This window comes from Nematolebias whitei, chromosome 13, assembly GCF_014905685.2.
Source record: "Nematolebias whitei isolate Nwh7 chromosome 13, NemWhi1, whole genome shotgun sequence".
NCBI lineage: Eukaryota > Metazoa > Chordata > Actinopteri > Cyprinodontiformes > Rivulidae > Nematolebias > Nematolebias whitei.
Genome location: NC_056510.1, coordinates 4,202,827 through 4,226,939, shown reverse-complemented (window position 1 = coordinate 4,226,939; position 24,113 = coordinate 4,202,827). Strand labels below are relative to the sequence as shown.

The 24,113-nt window shown below is 40.3% G+C and overlaps 1 protein-coding gene across 1 annotated transcript in view; it reads left to right on the top strand.

Moving 5' to 3' along the window:
- Positions 1 to 24,113, top strand: part of sema5ba (sema domain, seven thrombospondin repeats (type 1 and type 1-like), transmembrane domain (TM) and short cytoplasmic domain, (semaphorin) 5Ba) — a 141,924-nt gene that overhangs the window by 51,400 nt on the left and 66,411 nt on the right. The window contains exons 4-6 of the mRNA XM_037686244.1: positions 14,649 to 14,711; positions 15,425 to 15,523; positions 15,608 to 15,821. Coding sequence (XP_037542172.1) covers positions 14,649 to 14,711; positions 15,425 to 15,523; positions 15,608 to 15,821 — 376 coding nt within the window. The remainder of the gene's footprint in view (positions 1 to 14,648; positions 14,712 to 15,424; positions 15,524 to 15,607; positions 15,822 to 24,113) is intronic.

Sequence of the window (24,113 nt, the reverse complement as noted above, 5' to 3'; positions counted from 1 at the left end):
TTGGGCTACTTATACTAGCATATTTAGCTACTTATACTAGCATATTGAGCTACTTACAGGTCCTTCTCAAAAAATTAGCATATTGTGATAAAGGTCATTATTTTCCATAATGTAATGATAAAAATGAAACTTTCATATATTTCAGATTCATTGCACACCAACTGAAATATTTCAGGTCTGTAATTGTTTTAATACTGATGATTATGGCATACAGCTCATGAAAACCCAAAATGCCTGTCTCAAAAAATTAGCATATCATGAAAAGGTTCTCTAAACAAGCTATTAACCTAACCATCTGAATCAACGATGTAACTCTAAACACCTGCAAAAGATTCCTGAGGCTTTTAAAAACTCCCAGCCTTGTTCATTACTCAAAACCCACGGATGCAGGTTTTCCTCCGTTGGCCGTTTGTCAACAAAGTGAAATGAGCTCACATGCAGAGTTTTGGGTGGTCTCTTCAAGTTCACGTGTTTCAGACACGTTCTTCTTAATTCCTCATCTGCAGGTGGGAGATGAAACTAAACCTCTTTTCACAGGAACTCTTTTTGTTTTGAGTCCGTGTTCAAACTCTGTTTTAGTTTGGTCTGGTTGTTCTGCAGCCCTGAACACAACAGGTACCTGAACGCAGCACGGCTACTTCAGTAAACTTTAAATAGTTGTTAAATAAATGTGAACAAAACAAAAACAGAGTTTTATCTGTTAAACTGGATGTAAATTACTTTCAAATAAACCGCAGCCCATGCTCCACTACCATGGTTAACCAATGCTTCCTGTTACTTCCTGTCTGACAGGAAGTTGTACCCAGAATCATTGATGGAGTAGAGCCCCCAGGATTTAAGTGGATACTGTAAAATCTTATGGAGCTGTGCTTTGTAAGAATGGTTTTTGTCAGTGTTTGTGTGCTTGAGTGTGAACAAAGTAGTGGCTTATAGTCTGGAAATTACAGTACCTATTGTCTATACACAGCTAATCTCATATACATCAGGGAACTCTACAGATGTTGAGCTAAAATTTGAAGAGCTTAGCATGAACAGATCTCTGGGGATATCACATTTTATAAGGTTTCATTTAAGCATTTCTCTTTTTATCTGTGGTGGCATCGATGTTTTAACACAATGGTTACACGTGTGGATCTTTGGCATCTTTACAGATTTTAAGGATTCTGCTTCCTCCCAGTTATCACATGGACATTACCCAATTTTCAGCTTAAAGATTTACGCTGACGTCTACTTTAAAGATTAAGGCAACAGATTCTTTTTTCATGACTTTTGTTCCGTCAAACCACGACCAGATTTGTTGTCTTTACCTGTGAAGTGAAATGTTCCTGTCTGGAGTGTTTGAGTTTATTAAATACGGTGGCCCTAAGGTGTAAATGAACAACATTTGAAAAAACAATTACATTAAGCCAAAGTGGAAATGGCTGGAATCGCCTTTAAAACAAAACAAAAAAAAAAACAGAATTAAATGTGAAAAAACGAAAATACTGTATATAATTTTTGAATTATTCCATTTTTTCAAATGTTCTTCATTTACACCTCAGGGCCACCGTAATTAAAGCTTGTATTTAACACCACAAACATTAGTTACTGATGCAGGTATGTGTTGTTTAGAAGATGTAATGAACCGAGCATCTTCACAGACTGTTCGACGAGTCGTTCAGACAAGTGAACGTTATCGCTGCTCGCGCCGCCGATGCTGCGTCGGTGGATGAACGGCGCTCTTTTGACCCACCTGGTCATTAACTGCAGCCATGTTTGCTCATGATGTCAAGTGGTGAGCGTCTGACTTTATGCTGGACTGAGATGGAAAGTAAAGCCAGGAGGACCGCATTAAAGTGAAAGGCTGGTATTAAGAGGAAATGCTGGTTAATAAACGCAGAACAAACTGCATGTTCTGTCCTGTGTTGGTAATAAAGGCTGATGTAGAAGGAAAGTAGTGATGTAAACAGCATGACGATCACGTGACATCACTTACATGCTGCTTAAATTAAGAACTTTTTAATTGTATAATCTGAAGGATTTTCAGCTAATACATTAAAATAAGATTTTTCATCAAAACTTCCTAATAAATGAGTATTTGGAGTTGTTTTAATTGTAATATTTGATTGATTTAAGCCTTAAAATTTGTTCTGCAGTATGAATGTTTTTCCACCATTTTAACACTGAACACAAGCTTCTCTATGTACCAGAACAATGTTAGAATGTTAAATATGTCAAAAATATTAAAGAGCATCAATATTTAAAGAAAGTGTCGGAAGGTTAGGTTTGTTGTCCTAGACGTGCGTCGGTTTAAAGTGAGATATGATGTCATCATTTTGGCCCCACTCAGGTTCTTCAGGGAGAAGGTTTCACAGAGGTAATAAAATTATTCTGAGCTAAATCTCATTTTAGAAGGAAAACAGGTTCTGGGTTATAGAATGTATTTATTTGGCCATAAATAACAGTTCTAGTTGTGTTTTATTTAAATAAAAATAAACCAGAGTTATTAAAAGTTATTTAATCTGAAAGCCCACACTGTGTAAGATCATTAGAAATAAATTATAACTTCTTTTAATGAACATCTATTAAAATGTTATTGAGAAAGAAAACATAGATGGTCCAAATTATAAACTGGAAACAAAACGAGCGTCTCCAGGAGGACCGGCTGCACGTATGTTTGAAATCATTACATTTTGCTGATTAATTCTTTTTAATTGCAGCTCTAATGACGTGTCCATGTTGTTTGTTGTTTCCTCTAGGTTTTACCCTGCCGCTCTACGTTCACATTGAAGAGTGTAAATGTTACATATTGTGGCCCCGTTTATATTTGTTTTTCACAATTTTCGTGCTATTTCAACAAATCATGAATCAAAACGTTCGGCTCTTTCACGACAATCCTGCTGTGACTTTTGGTTTTGGTGCAACTTTAGCTTTTTGAAATATTTAGCCTTTTCTGCCATTTTTTTTTTCTCATAGAAAATGAACTGAGCTCATTTTCCATCCTTCAGATCTTTAGATGTTTACAACCTTTTACTGCTCCTTTCACATTTTGTTCTGCTTCAGCGTCTTCCAGCTTCCTTCTGAAAATTTAAATAATTCAGCTTATTTCAGCTGTTTTTAAAACTGTTTTGTGCTCCTTTCTGCTTTATTCTGCTACAACATTTTTGTACTTCTTTTAACTTGTGCTAATTTGTGCTATTTCAGCTACTATTTACCTGTTTTGTGCTAATTTGAGCTTTTTCCGCTAATTCCACATCTTTTGCACTCATTTAAACTTTTTCAGCCCAATTCAGCAAAATTGCACTCTCTCCACTTCCTTCTGGTAACTTAAGCTTCTTTCTGCTTTTTTAGCTACTATTCAGCTGTTTTTGTTTTTCTTGTTTTGTTTTCAAATTGCTGCTTTTTCAGATAATTTTCACTTTTTTCTGCTCATTTCTGCTTCTATAAGCTTAATAGAGCACAACTTTGTCTGGTAATTTAAGCTTCTTTCTGCCTTTTCAGCTACTTTTCAGATATTTTTGGCAAATTTCTCCTTTTTGAGCTAATTTCTTTATCGTTGTGCTCATTTCTACTTATCTACCCCAAATTCAGCAAATATGTTCTTTCTGCTTTCTTCTGCTAATTTAGGCTTGTTTTTCTTTTCATTTCAGCTACATTTCAGCATGTTTTTAGCTAATTTCAGCTGTTTTTGAGCAAGTTCCTCTGCAGTAAGCATTCACACTGCATTTTCGCAGGAAATGTAATTTCTCTAGTTGTTTTTTTGTAATCCTTCTAGTCGTGGTTAGTGTTTTTGGTGCTTTCAAAGATAAAATGTTCGTGATCAGGCAGGTGAGAGCAGGTGGGACTTTTAGCCCCGCCCACAAATCAAGTGCGTTTACTCTGGCTCCAAAAATACCGTAAACTGAATATTATGTCTGCACCTTTGTACAACAGAAACACATGAAGACTTGTCACTTGTACATTTGGAAAATCCAGTTAATATTTTATTAGTTGTAAAAAAAAGTAATTTAGAATATCAGTACACAGTTGTTATGTATTGACTAAGTTTACGCAGTTAATATTTAATTTGTGTGTCGTAATCTAAATGTTGCACTACGCCCCCAGGTGTTCAAACCTCAGGTGTGTTTCAGAGCTTTTCTTGATTAAAGCTACACCAGTTAGCTCTAATCCCCTTTGTACTGGGACACAACTGTATCTTGACTTTAACAAGTGTCAGACAAACAGCCCTCACTCCCCTGACACTCTTATTTACCATTTCCATGAATTATAATTAGTTGTCACGCATGATGTTAGCGGTGCGTCAGTGAGAGGCGGCCGTATCAACGCAGCGCCTCGTTTCACCAGCACTTTTTTCTTTCTTCATTAGTGTTTCCAGCGCTCCATCATTCCTCCCCTCTTCCTCTCTGTCTCTCATAAAAATAGAATTCATTTCCGAGCCCAGACACCGTCCTTATGCAGTAAAAGTGATGAATCCTCTATCGTGCTACTAATTGTATTTTCTGCGATTTTATTTGCCCATAAAAAATCTCTTCTCTTTTTCTGGAAAAGACGCCAGAGGCGAGATATCACTGTTTTGTTTGAGAAGAGGCGAAATCGGGAGAAATGGGGTGTCAAGCTCAGGCTTGGGGGAAGGGACTGATGGCAGGAGCTGTACGTTCACGCTGCCCTTACTAATAGATGCAAATGAACTCTAACATGTATCTGGAACTTCAGGCACAAATAATAAAACCTCTGCAGCCTTGGGCTGTAATTGAGAATGAAAAATGGCACTAACTTCATTGGGGAAGATGAGTCTTGAATTAGAATAACAATTTTCTAGTTCACATCTGCAGCTCCTTCCTGATCACCGTGCTAACTCATAGCCTGCAGGTCTCTGCACAGCTCGTCATCTTTTAGTCATTTTTGAACACGACAAGATAAATTAAAAAAACAAACTCGAAGCATCTCTTATTCTGCTTCTCGCTTTCAAGAAGAAAATATCATCTGACAAAAATAAGTGAAAGTCTGAGTCAGTTGTCATAGAAGCCAAATATTCATGTGATCTGTAGATGTGGTGAAAACACCACGCAGGTATTAAACTGTAGACATCTGCACGCCAGCTGAAATATGTACAGAATCACATCATATGGTTGTCAACTTCATTATGTTTTTTTTTCATTAATTCAACCTTTATTTAGACAAATAAATCACATTGAGCCTCGACAGACAAAAAAGTGATGAACGTGACACATGTTTAGGATGTGGAGGCAAAAATTTCCTATCGAACTCTTTCTCCTTGACCGAGAAGAAACGCCCTGATATTGAAAAAAACACCCCGCACATAAGCATATAGTGACGCAGACATTCTGCAGGGGAGGGGAGACGACGAGGGCGGTGATCGTGTCAGGGGCACTCCAGTGTCTCTGTAGGAGTTCTGATAAGAAAGGTACAGTCAGTCAGTTCCCTCTGGTGAGATCCGTAAACACTCTGGTGCCGAGGTCGACCTGGAACAGCGCCCGAGAGAATCACAGAGTCCTGAAATGATGATGCAATGTTTATTCAGCCGGGTCCCTCTGATTGGTCCACAGACTTCCTCCGTGGGAGGAGAAGGGATGGAGCCGAGCATCAATTTACAGGACTTCCAGGCGAATTGAAATAAGATGGCCAGTCGAGGCCAGCCGGGGAGCCGAATTCAGACGAGCAACAAATGTTTTGGGAACGGGCAGAACTTTACTGATTCATGTCTGACTCGAGTCTTTGCTGGTCCTCATGAACCCAAAACGTCCAAATTAAGTGGACAGACGCAGGCAGTCTGACCAGGGCCAAATTTGCTGCAGACGACTTCCTTGTTTGTTGAAAGACCAGGAACCAGCCGAATCCAAAAAGCAGGAAACCAGTTATCATCAGTCCGATTGTATATGCATCCTCGGCGCTTGTGTTCTCGTCGAGAAAAGTCGGCTCGCCTGAAGCTTCTCATTGAGAAAATGTTATCAATTGCGTTGAGAGACCAACTGACCAGATCCATGCCAAAAATTTCCAGTTCTGAAGACGTAGAGAGAGGCTCTGAAGCAGTTTCACAGACGGGACCGAGCAAAGCAAAGTGGAGGAGGGAGAGGAGGGGGAATGCGTCCGCCCTTGACAGGAGCAAGTGGTGAAGTGTGATACTCTTTATAAAGCAAATTAACGTAACTGTCCAGTTTAACTTCTAAACACCTCCAGGACACAAAAACTCGCCTGATAATAATATTAATCACCACGAGTCGTAAAGTCTTTATAAACTGAGCTGTTTGTCGTCTGGCTCGTCAGGTTTTGAGTCACCAAAAATGATTGTTCCACTAACGTCAGTATTGTCTTTTTTAGAGCGTTTTATCAAAAGTATAATGACGTCGTTTGCACATCTGCACTTGACTGGAAGCGTGTTGAGCGCGCTCGTTCCGTCACCAAATGTGAGGAGTTCAAAGGGTTTTTTAAATGAATAAATTAAAATTAATGTTCCCAAATTGTTCATTTTTATAGCTTTACTTTTAAAGTCTTCCATTTACTTTATGTAATTTAGTTGTTTTCTGGTTTTAAACCTTAAAAAAAAAAGAGAAAAGTGAGTAAAACTGTGCAGACGAGAGCTTCTGACTTGATCCTTCAAAGCTGACGGCAGCTCGTTGTTCCGAGCCCTTTGGAAGGAATTCAAGAGAAGATGTTGAGGTGGGTTTGGTATTCTCACGGGCTGTGTGAGAGCGTGGCTTTGTTCCAGAGTGATGTGTGGAAGAAGAAGAAACGGACAGAGAGAGGAAGAAAGAATGAGATGGAGAGGAGGGTGGTGTTTTTCTGGTGAAGGTCAGCGGGTTAAGCCAATGGGGGATTCTTTTGGATGGGGCCTGTAGAAAAGATGGTAATGCTCCAAGCCATGATTCATCGGAAAGGCATCCGTCCTCCTGTGACTGTTTGTGTGTGCGTGCATGTGTGCGTGCATGTGTGTTTACAATGACGTCATTCCATTAGTCCCCTGGCTGTGACGGGCTGACAGCAGAGGCTGAGGAGGAGCAGTGGTTGTTTCTTCTTCAACAGGCAGATTGATGGACGGCTGCAGAGGAGCTGCTCTCTGAATGGCAGGTGCCTTTCTGCCATTGGATATCAACTTATTGTCTGTCTGCGTAATTATTGTCTTTGTTGTCCACTGTTGTCATCACTCTGTTAAAATCAGGTCTCTCTTGTAAACGAGTCCCCGAGGCTCAGTGGGACTAACCTGTAGAAATAAAGGTTGAACGTAACGTTTGACGATCGCACCGATGTGTCTGGAGAGTGTTCAGGTCCTGCAGAGCTCAATAGCTACATTTGGTTCTTTCCCCCTCACCATCCTGCTAAGATTATTGAACCCGTGTTCCACGGTAATCAGTTTATTTTATAGCACGGTCCCCGCTGATGTCTCCTTCCATTTTAGGCTCAAGCAGGTTAATTGAAGAGGCCTGCTGTGAGGAACTGGATGATGAGTAGCAACTATCTGTATGGACCACCTGCAGCAGCTGGTTCTGCTGGCTGAGGAGCCTAATCCAGCTCTATGATGCTAATCCTATTAATAATCTGCACTTTAAAATGTCATCAAACTTCTAAAATTAACAAATAGTATGTACTATATTGCGATATAAGATTATTATTTTTGTATTAAAGTTTGGTGCTAGTCAGTTAGCATGAGTGTTAGCTGACTGCTAAATGATATTAATGTTGGACATATTAACCAAAAACTACATTTATTTGACTGCATAAAACAAGATACTGTGGTTTTACAGCCTGTGAACAATCAACAGGTAAAAATTCAAATTTTGTGTCTAATATAATATTACCGGTATGTAGAGGTCTGAATGGATTTGTGTAAAATAAAAAACATTGTTCAGATCTAAAGTGCTATTGGATGCTACTAATGAAGAATAATAAATAAGAATGATGAGATGAGATAAAATAAGATTATTATCCTGATGGACATTCACAAGTTGCCTTGATGACTCCAACGTGTCTTTCTTTTGCAATGATTCGAGTTTTACCACAATTAACACCAATAACTGTGGCGGGTTAAATTTGACTAAATTAAATATATAAATACATTGTGAAATAAATAAATGCAAATGTCCAACTTAATAAATAAATGTACCATGAAAAGCAAAAATGTACCAATAAATGTTCCATTAAATAATTAAATGTATAATTTATTTAACAAATAATAATATAATTAAATATACCATTAAATTATGAAATGCACAATTAATTAATTAAATGTTCCATTAAGTACATAAATTTACCTTTTTAAATAATGATATTAAATAATTAAATGTATAATTTATTTATTTAATAAATAGTTATATACTTAAATATACCATTAAATTATCAAATGCACAATTAATTAATTAAAAGTCCCATTAAATACGTAAATGTACTTTTTTAAAACAATGACATTAAATAATTAAATGTAACTTTCAAGATAAAAAAATACATTTAATTATTTCACTGTATTTATTCATTTCATGGCACATTTACTTATTTATTTGGACATTTATTTATTCCATGATGTATTTATTTATTTAATATTGTCACATTTACCACTCCATACGTAGCAGATTATGTTAAGCTGGAAGTTGCCTGAATCATAAAGAATTGTCTCTGAGCTCATCTCGGATTGAGCAAAGATAAGTTTGTTTCTGTTTCTACTCGAACCATGTTTTATAGCAAATAAAGTGTCATGCGAGTCTTTTCACGTGAGATGAAATCATAAAGTCTGAGTTACCAAAGCAACCTCTGAACCACCTGTTGGAGTTTGAAGCTTGGTAACGTCAGCCTGCAGTAAGAACCTGGACCAACCAGAGCTTTATTAAAGTTACTTCCATCTACTAACCACCTAAAAATGATACTAATTTGTACTTAACACATAATAAATATTGATTTAAATAGACTATGTTCCAGCAGAAGATTTTAAAATACTAATGGAACAATAATTTCGCTCTTTTTTTTTTTTTGTAGAAAAACTTAGTCACAAAAGATATTCAGATATTTATATACATTATTAGGATTGCATCAACTTGTAATCCCAGTGTGTTGAGCATGGAAGTAGATACAGTACCTTCTAGTGGGCTGGAGTACAACATCATTGTTTATTTTAAAATAAAAGGCCTAGCTTCTTGTAAAAAAAAAAAACAAAGTATATCACCTGCATCCTTTCAGTTATTCCCAGTGTCGCCGTTTTGGTCAAACGTGGATATGTGCAACATCATGCCTGATAGAGATGTTTGCACGATGTATCATTGCTTGAAGTACTGCATGTATTGAGGATGACTCCGCTACCTTCACCCCAGTTTAGTGAAGTATTTGTAATAAAAGACTTATTTGTAGCCTTGTTTGTGTGGGACTGTTACCTCCAGATGTTAATATGCAAATGTGCATCCAACCATTACTTTTCTGAGTCTCAATAAAATCTGTCCAGTGGTTCAAAATATTTTGCTAACAAGCAGACACGGCTGACTTCAACACTCAATCCCAGTTTTTAGCAGAAATATTGCACAACAATTTTCATTATTGTCTATTGTTGTGTGTACCTCACCTGTTCTTTGTTAAATCAGGTCTCTCTTATAAACGAGTCCTCGAGGCTCAATGAGACTAACCTGCAGAAATAAAGGCTGAATGAAAAACGTGCATTTTGGAGATTATGCTCAGCTATTATATCATATTTTAGTACATTATCTGTAAAACTGGTTGAGGTTTTTTTTTTTTTTTGGTGTGGTTTTTATATAAATTGGCTATGGCAGCCATCTTGATTTGGGTTGATTCCAAAAGCTGATCAGTCACAAATGATCGACTGTGATTATTTTCTGAGAGAGTTAATAAAATCCATCCGGTGTTTGAGATGCTGTGCAACTGTAATAGTTAATCACAACGTTTAAAAAACATCAGACAGTGTATGTAGAGGAACAGTCTTAATTATCAACACAAACTTTAGCTCAACACCTGTGAAACTGACGAACTTACAGATATTTTTGTGTTTGCTACAGTTGCTTAATTGTGGCCATCCTGAACGATCCTCTGATTTTTATTTTAGTTCATTTAATTATTTTAATTATATGTATATATATATATTTATATATAATTTTATTTTGGTTCATTTCATTCCAGGTCTCTCTTGTAAATGAGTCCTCGTGGCTCAATGGGACTAACCTGTTTAAATAAAGGTTGAATGAATTTAAGACGTTTCCTCCCTGACAAAACTGCAGCATTACTAAGTGGTATCTGTGTTCCATGTCTCCTGAAGCTGCTCAATAATCCAGGTAGAAAAATCTAAAAAAGTTAAGTCTGGTCCTCTGGACATTCAAAAAAACAAAACAAACAAACAAAAAATGTTGGAATTGTTTCATCCGAAAGACTTCTTCAGTCACTCCATGTGTTTGGTGCAGGTGTCTTTATTTTAGCGTGACTGCGAATGGAAAATGAACTCCCATCCCCAGTCTCTCATATTTACTCACGGATCTTTATTTTCCATCTAAAACCAAGATTTATATTCAAGTATGCAGCAGAACCGATTCCCTGTGCTGCGTTCAGGCAGCCAAACCATAGAAACCAGTTAAAGTCACGGAACGTCAGTGAATATGGAGCTGGTTTAAAAACAAAGAGCCAGTAAAACCCAGGACGGTGTGCAGACGTTTGCCCAGATCATTAGGACTGCGCTCTGTTGTTTTTCATTCATCGGTAACAATTTATGCAGATGATATCACGCAACATCATGAACTCCCCCGTGAGCATCGTCGATCAACCCTGTGATTTGAGAAATTAGAGACCGTTTTATTTATTCAGCACATTTAAACTCAAAGTTTAGACTCCAGAACAGTTTGGGTTTCATATTAAGGTGTTTGATTTTGTGTGTTTTGATTGTTTGATAGTTGTTTGTTCGAGATCAGTTTTTGGTCTCTCTTTCATCACTTTGATGATTTCTGCATTTTCTTATTTCAGTGTTTAGTTCTGTAATTTCTTACTGCTCGGTTTGTGTTTTCAGTTCAGTTTCCTGTGCTCTGCTTTCTGCTCCTGCCCTGCCCACTCCCACCTGACCATCGTCGTCTCTCCCCAGGTGTTTGACGTTCTCCGTCATTAGTCTTGTCTTTGTTGTCCCCCATCACATCGTGGAGTGAAGTCGTGAAATGGAAGATGTCCTCCGTTCATCCATCCATGCGTGTTGTAAACTGGATAAGTTTTTTTTTAAAAAGCAATGTTTTTGTTCCAAGTGTGTGGCTCATTTGGTAGAACGGTTGCCTCTCAGTGAGAAGGTTGCCGGATCGAATCCCAGCGCGAGACTTTTCTGGGTGGAGTTTGCATGTCCTCTCGGTGCTGCGTGGGTTTTCTCCGGGTACTCCAGTTTCCTCCCACAGACCAAAAACATGCATGTTAGACTGATGGTAACTCTAAATTGTCTCTAGGTGAGAGAGAGAGAGTGAATGGTTGTTTGTCTCTGTGTCCCTGTGATGGACTGGAGACCTGTCCAGGTGTCCCCGCCTCTCGCACAGTGACTGCTGGACATGGGCACCAGTGACTCCCACGACCCAAAAAGGAAGAAGGTGGTAAAGATGACTGCATCTAGGCATAAGGAAGTTCTCTATCAAAAGTTGGGAGACCACATCAAAAAAATCCAAGATGGCCACCACCATACATACAGTAGATCAACTAAAGAGACTTTGCGTTCTGGTTTTTATGTTGCTCATAAGTAAACAAAGTTCATGCTCAGTCATCCAGGTGTCAAAAGTTTCCTGATAGTTGGTCTGAACAAAGATTAGTCTTTAGTGACCAAGGCCACCACTCACTGGTTGTAGATAAAATTTCTCCCTCCACTCGCCAGGATCCATCACTCTGTGCCGTGAACAAGTAAAATAAACAAATAAATAAATTAATCCATCATCTTTAGCCACTCCTTTCTTTTCGGGTCGCGGGGGTCACTGGTGAGCAGAGGATTGTTGGTAAAGGAGGCCATCTTTGTGAAGATAACCCGTCCATCATGAAACAGGGCGGAGCCTCCGTGTCCAACCGTCCCTCTTACAATGCTGTTATTGCTCGTATCACTCAGCCTCCTGTGAATAACAAGCGGCCACCAGGGCACTAATGATCCATCGTTAGGCTGATGGTCCTCTTTGTGCATGTGAACAGTTAGTTCTAGATGTCAACAACAAACTGGTTGATCCACCATGAGAAGGTGCTGTTTATAAGAATGAGTTTGTTGCAGCTCCTCAAACTGAAGAAGTCCTCTGGATAAAAGACCAAACGTTTCAACAAAAGGACCCGTCCAGAGGACCTGACTCAACCTTTTCATAAAAAACATTAATTGTATGCCCTGTTCAATGCAAGTCCAGAAAAACACTCATCTCAAAAACTACAAACATTCACTGTTCAAATCTCAGCGGGGGACGTTCTACAACGTGTTTTAGTCCGTTCTTCACTTTATTGTCTTCAGCTCATTTATTCTGTTTCAGTCTTCTCTGGGTCTGTTCCATGACCTGATGAGTCTCCTTTTGTTTGGACCTTGTTTTGTCTGCTGCCTTTGACTTTTTTAATTTTATAATACATTTAAGTTCACCTTGAGCTCCTTACGTCCGTCTGCATCTTGGGTTAATCCTCTAAACTCCATGGACCCCGGCATATTTTATTAAAATTTAGAAAACGGTTGCATCTTCTGAAATGAGAATAAAAGAATAGATTTATTGGAAACTTCTTCGGCTGTGTGGTTTGAGACTCTTCTGAGCTTTAATTAAAGAAAAACCAGGAAGTGGAAAAGGGCACGAGGAATATCACCACGACAAACTGACAGATAAAAATTTAAATAGTCTGAAGCGGCAAGTGTTAAAGAAGTGCAGGGTGGGTTCATTATCACCCACTACACAACATGCAATAATGTTTTTGCACGTTTGTCTCTGCGAGTGTTTGTTGCAAAAATATCTTGTGAACCAGCTGCCGCCACATTTCACTGAACCTGCAGAAAGTCATCACTGGATGAAATGATCCAGTCTTTAAATCAGATTTAGCTCAAGCTGTTTGTTAGCAAACAAGTTTGAATATTTTTTATATTATATATTCTAGATATTTTAGAGTTTGGTGTTTTTCTGGTTCTTGGCTTTCTTCAGTAAGCAGGCTTCTTAAATGTTGGGTCACGAGATTTATAACTAATTCTGCAAAAGAGGAAAAAACAATAACTAATACTGTAATTCCCTGCAAAGGCAATGTTTAGTAACTTTACTAATCAGAATAGATGAGAAGCAGGGAAGAGATGAGAGGATGGTAAAATGAGGCCAGTGACCCACAGCAGGGGGTCCTCTGGTGCTTTCTCATTTACAGTTTGTGCCAAATGAGGGGCGTCTCTCTGCCGTCGGCGCTGGTGCCAAGCGGGCCGAGTACACATTAGGGTGTTTGCAGCTGTTGCTTCCCTGCATCTAAAATGAGGCCTAAAACATACAGTCACCACCAACAGGAATATAATTGGCTTGTAGGCCCAGTTTACACAAAGCATTTTTGAGTAAAACTGCAGCTTTTCTGCCGGGATTCGGCTGTTTGTGCACACAACAACAGCCGAAGGTCTCAGAGTGGAGGTTTTCACGGGGAAACAACTGCAGAGGTGGAAAATACTCTGCAGGTGTGAAGTTGCACATGCACACTAAAGGCAAAAGTTTTTCTGCATTTCTGCATTTTCCAACATGTGGGACAAAAACAGCAAGAACCTAGGTCCAAAGGAACGTCCGTGTATTCACCAGTTTGGATGTAACTGTGATCATGCAGATACTGTATGTACGATGCATGCAGCTGAGCCGGCGTCAGGGTTGCCAGATAAACATTTCCTTCAACCTTTATTTATACAGGTTAATCCCACTGAGCCTCAGGGACTCATTTACAAAAGAGACATGATTTTAACGAAGAGCGATGACGACAGTGAACAACAAAGTTGAAGCCACTCAGAGAGATCGAGAGCTTCAGATCTTTTTACAAGATATTCCAGGAAAGAGCAGAGTAGGGGAAGGTCCTTTTGTCTAGTTCAGTCCTCAGAGGGAACACTGCAGGTAATAACATTAATATGATTTTACCCTCTCCTTTTCTGTGTGCACATGCCCTCCAAACACAACATTCACCTCACCTTACATCACCCCAACTCAGCACATGTGACAGTTTGGGTCGAATTACAATATTTCTAAAGCAGCTGTACATTAATCCAGCATTTCTTATCTGGCAACCCTGCCTGGCATGGGAGCTACAGCGTTTCCATGTAAACCTGCTCTTGTTTGGTTTATTCATCCCAAGAAACATTGAAAAAACACTAACGTTGACAGAGGCCGTTCTCGTGCAAACAGGGCCCTAGGTGAGGGAGAGGAGGCGAGTGTGCAAACTTTTTCAGAACGAGTCAAAGAAAGGGAAAGAACGAAAGCTATTTACATGCTAATTCTGTCCTCAGCCCTTCAGCTGCCTTGTGGGTGAGGCACGCAGCCTCACCCACTCCCCTTCCTTCTGCTTCGTGTTTACACCATTAACAAACAGCAGTGAGGTTAACGTCTTTTCATGCTGTTTTTAAAGTGCCCTCAGTGTTCGCAGCAGTCAGATGTTGCGTAACGTTTTCTGGAGTGTTTGTAGGAACTCGGCTGACTGCTTTCTTGGCCTCTTTGTCATCCCTTTGTCATCCTGTGCTTGTTTCCTAGGTGACAGAGTGGGCACCGGATGAGGAAACCAGGAAGTCGTGTCAGAGCAAAGGCAAAACAGAGGTAACCTCAATCACAACCCCAATTACAGCACTTCATGTCAGCACGGCAGGGCTTACAGTGAGGCCATTCTGATATCTCCCAGCAAAAAGGTCCTTGTGGGTCTCCTGGGAGGGCATTGCACAGGACAGCTATTACAGACCCTTCAATCAAGACTTGTTTTTCTGGCTGTAAAATAAAAGGAGCACACAAAGAAGAAGTGAAAGAGAATGTGCAAAACAATGCCTGTGGAGACGAAAAGCTTTTTTTTTTGCCTTAAAATATCTGAGAAATGCTGCTGCGATCAATTTTTCTATTTAAGCTATTTTGCGAGAACGGTTCACAACATCCTAATTTTCTCCCACATAAGGTGAAGAGTGATGCCAAATGCACAAACCAATTTTCTTTGAATCCTGCTTTGCAGCAATTACCTTAGTTCTCAGCAGCAAAGACTAATAAATCAATGTCAAGCTTTTGAAATAAAAGATTTGATCCTTTGTACTGAAACGCATGCCTGACTTACTGTAGGGCCTTTGTCGATGTCACTAATCGCCCTCTGTTTTTTGTTTTTTTACAATAGTGCTCATATTTTTGAACAAAGGACTCAAGAATGAAAGTTGCAGGCACCGAATCCATTGTTCCTTTTACTAAAATGTCCCAAACTATTCGAGGTTGCAGCCGTGGTTTCGCCCTTCTGTAACTTTTAAAGATTTTCCACCTTTTTCTCTTTTTTTCAGACTGAATGTCAGAACTACGTCAGAGTCCTGCTGGTGAACAAGACGGAAGTCATGACCTGCGGCACGAATGCTTTCCAGCCTCTGTGTATTACCAGAGAGGTACAGTTGAGCATCAGCTTGTAGTTGGAACGTCCTTAAAGTTGACCTGCGTTGCTCCTGTTCACATCTATTTCCCTGTTTCAGGTTGGCAACATGAGCAAGGTGCTCGAGCGCGTAAATGGCGTTGCACGCTGCCCGTACGATCCTCGCCACAACTCCACGGCCGTGGTGACGGAAAGCGGAGAGTTGTACGCCGCCACCGTCATCGACTTCTCGGGCCGTGACCCTGTCATATACAGGAGCCTCGGAGGCATGCCCCCCCTGCGCACCGCCCAGTACAACTCCAAATGGCTCAACGGTACAGTCGTAGATCTATATCACTTTAAAACACGTCTTTACCGTAAATCAGTCATCGTCCACTCACCAACACATGCATTTTCTTCCACTTCTCTGAGACCGTGTCTCTTGAACGGTGATCACCAGATCTGTTGCACCTCAGTTCAACTGTGAGTTATAAGTTGCCTTGGAAGTTTTTAACTCACTAACTGAGCCGTACACAACCTGCAATGTTGGGTGATGTCTGGGCCTCCCTGCTCAAGCTGCTGCCCCCGAGATCCGACTTCGGAACAAGCGGAACATTCAGTCGACCTTTTATTCATACAGATAAATCACATTGAGACTCGTTTACAAGTGAGGCCTGTTTGGACGGAGAATAAACGTGGTGAAAGTGACGACGTGGGTTTTGGAGGCAAAACAAATTCCTAACAGGCTCTCGATGTTTGGCCGAAGGTCTGAAAATTAAAAACAAACTATGCACACAAGCACGTAACGATGCCGACATTCCACAGGGGAGGGGGGACACAACGTGATGGATGGATTATTATTATTATTATTGTATTATTAATAATAATATTAATATAACATTAATAAAAATCACCAAAAGGTTTCTAAAATTGAGGTCACGATATCTAATTTGTTCAATCTAATACAGAAAAAAATTGAAGAGTATAAAATAAATCCCTGAATGAGTCGAGCTGCTTCAGCTCTTTACTGAGTCCGTGTTTTCTTTTTGTTTTCTGTCCCCGGGGGAGATTATAAATCTCACCGGACATGTCGTCTGATCAGCTCTAAAGCCTCGCTGGATTTTCAAATCATCCACAAGAGTCGTTTCGAACAGTCTTTGAAATTTCCTGCTGCTCCTTTACACAGTCTCACTTGTGCTTTCAGAGCAGCAGATGGTTCAAGTCTGCACCTTTTTACCTCCAACACAACTGTGTCTTGTTTTAGTCGCTGCGGACTTGTTTATTCACGAGGATTACAGAGTCTGGTTCGGTTTCAAGCTGTGCCTAGACACACAGTCGGGCCGAGGATTCAGAGGGGTTTGTGACGTGTGGAAAACGTGGCGTTCTGTCTATCCTGCTGGAGTGAGTGTTGATAATCTCCCTGCTGCTGACACGTCGCCTTTTTCTGTGAACACAGTGCAGCAGAAAGTCCCGCACACTCATTCTGACTCCAGCAGATACGTAGACGGGCTCTCCACTGAACGAGGCCGTCATCAAGTTTCTTCCAGTGCGAAAACACTTAAAGCGGACGTCTAAGAGGTGCTTTTAGTTAACTCTGCCCCCTTAAATAATGTGAGATGACAAACACTTCAAAGATTGGATGGTTTAATTCTCTGTATCCAAGATGAGCAGCTCTGTACAGAGAAATAGTGTTTCTTTATGGATTTAACTCGAGTTACAAATAATTGTTATTTTAATGGCTCTAATTTATCCTCAGCTACAATGAAGCAGAGATCAGATATTCATGGCTTTTTTTATGGATGCCAATGTGCATGTGTAAAGTCAGGCAACACGTGCCCAAATAATTCATAACTGGCTGCTATGGTGGAATAAATTGGTAAAACACCAACTATTGATAAAAGTGAACCCATAGATGAAACATGGAACTTGGGGATTTGTGAGAAAACCAAAATTCCTAAAGCATTGAGAGACACTTGGTGAAAGAAGACAAAAATGCCATAGTTTGGATGAATAAACAAATAATTGTATATGATCTGTAAAGTTTGTTGGCATAAAAAGAGTTTGTATAGATTTAGGAAAGTTTAGCTCAAATATTGAACAATGTGTGGTAAAAATCACTAAAAACCCTTCGACCAAAACTGTAACTAACATGAAAACATCAGTTCAGGCTCGTAAGATTGAACTCTCGACACGCTTTAACTTTGAATCATGTTTGAATCACGGCAGAATGAGTTATAGAGCTCCAAAGAATGGTTGGCTTTCACAGATTTCACAAAAATCTTTTTTTTTTTTGTAGTTTCTAAGTTTAACGCACTATTCCTGACGGAGTCTCAAGTTGTGACTCCTTTTCTATTTTCTGAAGCTCCATCCATACTTTTACTTTACCTGTTTTGTTCTTTCCCTTTCTGGGCCACAAGGAGCTAGTGTCTTTCTCCAGCTATCATTGTGTGAGAGGCAGGGACACTCTGGACAGGTCTCCAGTCCATCACAGGGACGATAGAGACAAACGAGACAACTCTCTCATCTTGGGACAATCTGGAGTCTTTGCAAGAGACAAAGTCAACTGAAACCTGTGAAGGAAGAATAACAAGTGAATACTGATAAGGTTGCTTCCATATTTTTACAGTGACACCATCCATCCATCCATCCATCCATCCATCCATCCATCCATCCATTATCTTCTGCTTGTTTTGGACTCAGGTCTCAGAAGCAGCATCTTTAGCAGGGAGGTCCAGACATCTCTCTCCACAGCCACCACTTCCAGCTCTTCTTTTTGGAGGACTCCATAGTGTTCCCAGCCCAACTGGGAGACTTAGTCTGTCCACAGTGTCCTGGGTCTTCCACAGGGTCCCCAGTTGGACATGACCGAAGCACAGCACCGTCAAGCATCCTTACCATATGCCCGAACCACCTCACCTGGCTCCTTTTGATGTGGAGGAGCAGTGGTTCTACTCTGAGTCTCTCCTGATAACTGAACTTCTCACCCTGTCTCTAAGGGAGAGTCCAGCTCTGCAGAGGAAACTCATTTCAACCTCCTGGATCCACGATCTCATTCTTTCAGTCACTACCAGAGTTCATGACCAGGGGTGAGGGGAGGAACGTAGACTGACCAGTAAACAGAGAGCTTTGTCTTACAGCTCACCTCCCTCTTCACCACAACGGACCGGTACAGAGTCCACAATACTGCAAATGCAGCATAAATCAGTCTGTCAGTCTCACGCTCCATTCTTCCCTCACTCGTGAACCAAACCCAGAGATACTTGAACTCCTCCACTTGAGGCAGAACCTCACCCTGGACCCAAAGAGAGCAATCCACCCTTTTTCCATTTCCTTGCAATGACACTTTCTAAATATTTCACCTGGTGCAGATCGGTGAATTTTCTTATCCTCTGGGACGCTCAGTTGGAGAAAACAATCAAAAAGAAAATGCCACTAATCTTCCACATAGTTTAAGATCATTTGTTTCTCGTTTATAACTTGTGGGAACAGACACGCTGGTTTAGAGCTACGTGTTTTTTCGAAGTAATTATTTGCAGCTCATAAAAACTTGACATTTTGGACACGTGTTGTTTGTTCAGAAGAGTCGCTGCTGGGTGTGTTTTGGAACGTCTCCTGAAAAGTCCCCGAGAAACTCGTTGAATGTAATATTAAGCAGGCGTGTGCTGAATGTGATGCCAGCTTATCTAATTGAATGAAAAACCGTTTCCTAAGGCCACTGCTCAGCACTTGTGGCTGCAACATGCGCCTGATAGCACCACAGCAGCTTTTAGAGACCTTTTTCAAACGGAACGTTACAAAAATGGAAACACTGATGCTGCTGTTGTGACACGGAGCTGATTGTGGCTTCGACACAATAACGATTTGTTTTCTACGGCTGTGTTGTCTTCTGTCAGACAGTCTTGTGCACAAACAATCGAGCAAAGAAAATCCTCCTCTGCTGCTGCTTCACTTCTCCTCTGGGACCCATTTGTTTTAAGTGATATCCCACTCAGACACTTTCGCTCCAGCACAAATGGAATAAAATATCCTTAATTTGCACACGCATAAACCAGAAGCAACAACGCTGGTATTGCCCACAGCTTCTCTCCCACACACGCAGAATGGAAATAACCTTTTAACAGCCGTGATGGACTGTGCATCAGGGGCTAACGAGACATATATATATATATATATATATATATATATATATATATATATATATAAAATGCTGAAATTGAGCAAAAAGAGGCCAAACTGCTGTCTGCAAAGCTGCAGCCACTGAATTAAATTTCACCTGAGTGATTAAAAACAAGAAGAAGAAAAAAACCTGGTTTCGTCTGCAGCCGCGAATAGAGCAAAAATAAATAAATAAATAAAAATCAACAAAGAGATAATCAGCTGGAGGCAGGATGCAGATTTTTCTGAAGCTGTAATCAAGTTTTAATAAAGGGGCAGCTGATGCGAACGACCCCGTGCCGCGATGATCCTGCACAAACGACTAATTCAGCAGGTAATCTAATCAGGTAATCTAATCAGCTTCACCAGTTTGCTTGTAATTAAGTGGAGGTCCCGATCAGTGTGTGATGTGAACAGAGACCAGCAAATATCCCATTAAACCAAACAAACTCTGTGCATTCAAGAAGCAGTGCGCTGACGGATATTATTTAATAATTACGCTTTGACTGAATAATTTGCAAAGATTTCTGCGACGTGCGTTCCTGTTCCAGTGGGTTAATTAGTGTCAACAAGCATGTAAACATACACGTAAACAAACAAGTGCCAAGCTTGAGTTTAAATATTCATAGGTGGCCTAACATTCCTTGAAAGAGTAACGTCGCCGACGGCCTTTTGTGCCACAGTTTTGATGACTTGTTGCCGTTTTAGTTAAACCTTATAAATCATTTTATGCCTAAATTTGTTAGAGCTCAGAGTGTCGGAAATTAATCTACATTTTCACTTAATCTCTGCTAAATTGACTGATTTGATGTCTTTTTTTGTGTGTTTACTTGGCCAGTTTTAAGAATTTGAGTTTGACTTTGAGAGTTTCACAAAATGTGTCCATTAGTTTATGAAATATTTTGCTAACAGACGGACAACATTGACTTCAGTAGCTTATGGAAAAGTTTTAAACATGGATTTGAAATGATCACTTGGTGCCTGGGGTGTGTTGGGAATGAGTAGCTGTACAACTGATTGAGTTATGACCATTTTCATGGTTGATGAAGTTGCTTGGCGGTGGCGGCCATCTTGAACAAGGTTGGCGCCAGTAGTTAGTCAGTTCCGGTGATGACCTGCTGAGAGTTTCAATAAGATCCAATAAGAGTGTGATAAGAAACTCATCTGAACAAAGACATTTTTTCCTCGAAGCATTATATCATCATATCAGCGTGACGGGCATGGATGAGCAGGTGTATCTACCTGAGCTGCTTCCTGTTTGTGTGTCCACACGTGTGTTTATGCTCACACTGTTCCTGTCAGCCGAAAGCCGGGAGGAGCTGTCACACTCTGCATCATGTCACTGAACCTGCGTGGGTGCAAACGGGATGTGCAGAGGACTTTTTTCCAGCTCCCTGCTGAGCCGTGAACAGAATTTTCAGTCTTGACGGTTTGGATCGGCTGCTCGTGACTTCAGACCAGGCGCAGCAGTTACAGCGAAGCCACTTAACCACCGCAGTAAGAACCGCTGAAAGGATGCAACACGATTAACGAACGATACAGAGATGTGTTCTGCTGCAGCTTCGTTACGTCCAGGCTAGACAGATGGTTTGATGCAGGAGCTTGCAAAGCAGGTCGGTGTCCTCCTTGCCCTCGTTCCAGCAAGTTTCAAGAAAAACTGCGAGGCTGAGATGCATTCAGAGGTGGACGGTGAAAAAAAAAATGAATTTTTTATGCAGATCTGAACAGTTTGTTTAAAAATGCAAGACAGGATATTAATCTTGCTAATGGAGCACACTCCCTTCAGTTTCCTCCTCTTTTCTGTTGTTGGTAAAAAAAAAAAAAAGGTACATTAAAATATATATTTCAGATTCTGTGCCTTCGTCTACTTTAGCTCCTCAAGCAGCTGAATTTCGTCCTTCAGCCCTAAAAGAAGGTTGCTCTGCAGTGATGTAAGCAGGATTTACAGTGTGAGGGGGATGGATTCCCACTGATGACACACATACTAAATCATTAAACCAGTAAAGTTAACAGTGCTGTCCTGGAGTTCAGGGAAGATGAGCTGCATAGAGATATGTGCAGAGTGATGGCGAGAACAATCAGTGTAACGTGTTTTTACACGTTTATGGCAGAGATGGAGTGCAGGATGAAATGTACAGGAGTCAGACGGTGGAGAAAACGGTGCCTACGTTCGCAGAATCAGAAGAAAATAAACTATGAAACTTAAACATTTACTTAATGAAACATTTTAGAAGTAGGAAAAACAAAACACGGTTTGGTAAAATATTTAGGCGTGCCTGCTGTTTAGGAGACCCGGTATCTGGTTCAGTTCCATCCCAAATGTAAGTGTCTCTTGGTCGTCAGTCAGCCTTAAAGGTGGGCTGTACCTTAAAATACAAGCCAAAATCAAAAGGAGAAAAGTGATTTCCAAAGGCAGAGTTTATATATTTAGATATTTAAGATGTGAGATGGCTGATTCAAATCCCGGCTGTGGACCTTTCTGGGTGGAGTCTGCATGTTCTCTCCGTGCTGCGTGGGTTTTCTCCGGGTGCTCCGGTTTCCTCCCACAGACCAAAAACATGCATGTTAGGCTGACTGGTGACTGAACTGTCCCTAGGTGTGAGTGAGAGAGTGAATGGTTGTTTGTCTCGTTTGTCTCTATGTGTCCCTGCGATGGACTGGAGACCTGTCCAGGGTGTTTGAGACATTTTTCAACAGTGACTGTTGGATATGGGACCCGAAAAGAAATAAGCGGGTAAAGATGGATGGATGGATGGATGGATGGATGGATGGATGGATGGATGGATCGATGGATGGATGGATGGATGGATGGATGGATGGATGGATGGATGGATGGGTGTGAGATATGTAGGCATCACAGTAGTTAGAGCTGTCACCTCTCAGCGAGAGGGTCGCTGGTTCGTCTCCCAGCTTGAGACTTTTCTGGATGGAGGTTACATGTTCTCCTCCACCATGCATTGGTTTCCTCCCACAGACCAAAAAAGCATGCATGTTGTGTTAGATGGTAACTCTAAATTATCCCCGAGTGTGAATAGTTGTTTGTCTCGTTTGTCTCTATGTGACTGGAGACCTGTCCAGTGTGGCCCCGCCTCTTTCACAGGGACTGTTAGAAATGAACACCAGCTTCCCAAGGACCGGGAAATGATGTGTGTGATGACAATAGATGGACGTAGGTGGAATAGTGACACTTATTTATATCTTGTTTTTATTAGTAATAAAAAAGTATTGTAAGAATAAATATGTTTCAACTGCTGCCTTACACACCAAAGTTTCAAAGAGTGGACAGTCAAGCCAAGTCGAGTCAACTTTATTTATAAAGCACATTTAAAACAGCAGCTGTTACCAAAGTGCTTATCAATAAAAATCAATGGGAGTAATTTAATGAAAATAATAATGCAGAAAATTAATAAAAAGCATAAAAAGAAGAACATAAAAACACAGAACAATAAAATACTAAATCAAATCACACTAATCTGTTTGGTTTTAATGGCAGATAAATCTGACGATCATCGGCATATCAGTTGAAAGAAAGACCGTGTTTCCTCAGGATAGACCCCAAAGGGAGCAGATACAGTGAAAACAGAAGGGGTCCAAGAATTGAGCCCTGCGGAACCCCACAGGAAACGGGCACTTCAGCAGATACACTATTACCAATATTAACACAAAAACTCCTGTCACTCAGATATGTGTTACAGAGGACTCACGGCTACTACCACAACAGACTTTGGCTTAAAATCTGTCAAACTGATGAAATTATAGCTGATTTTGTGTTTTGTGTATTGTTGGCTCTGGCAGCGATCTTGAAATGGCTTGATTCCAAAAATTAATATGTTGTAGATGAACATCAAATTATTTCTTTATGAGAATATTGTTAAAATCCGTTCAGTGGTTCGTGGAATATTTTGATAAGAAAAATAATAAATCAGGAACAACTCAAACAGTTAATGCCAAAATTGTAAGCTGAGATCTTGAGCAATGTGTGGCACTCGGAGTATGCAGACAACAAATTTTGGCTCAAGATTTTCAATATTGATGGCGTCATAGTGAAGTTTGTATTTTTTTAAGGTCAATTGACGTCTTATATTGAGAGTGCACCCAAAAATAAATCAGTCGTAGGTGCACATTCAGTGATTCCTTTCTGAAAGTTTTCTTTAAATCCATTTAATGCTGCTTAAGATATTTTACGTGTAGACACAAACACACGTTTACACACAATTCCAACATTAACGTCCATGGTGGTGGTGGTGGGCAAAACTCAGGCAGGCAGGATGAATCACATGAAAGCTGACAGGAAGTTCAATAAACAGAAGCACAAATCGATGAAACAAACAAAGTGTTGTTCAGATTATTTTACAGGTGACGCAATAGTTTCATGTGACATGCAAATGCATGATGGGAAACAGCTGGTCAGCACCTGGCAGGCTACCAATCCAATAAGGGAACAAATAGATTAGATCCAGCACCCCCCCCCC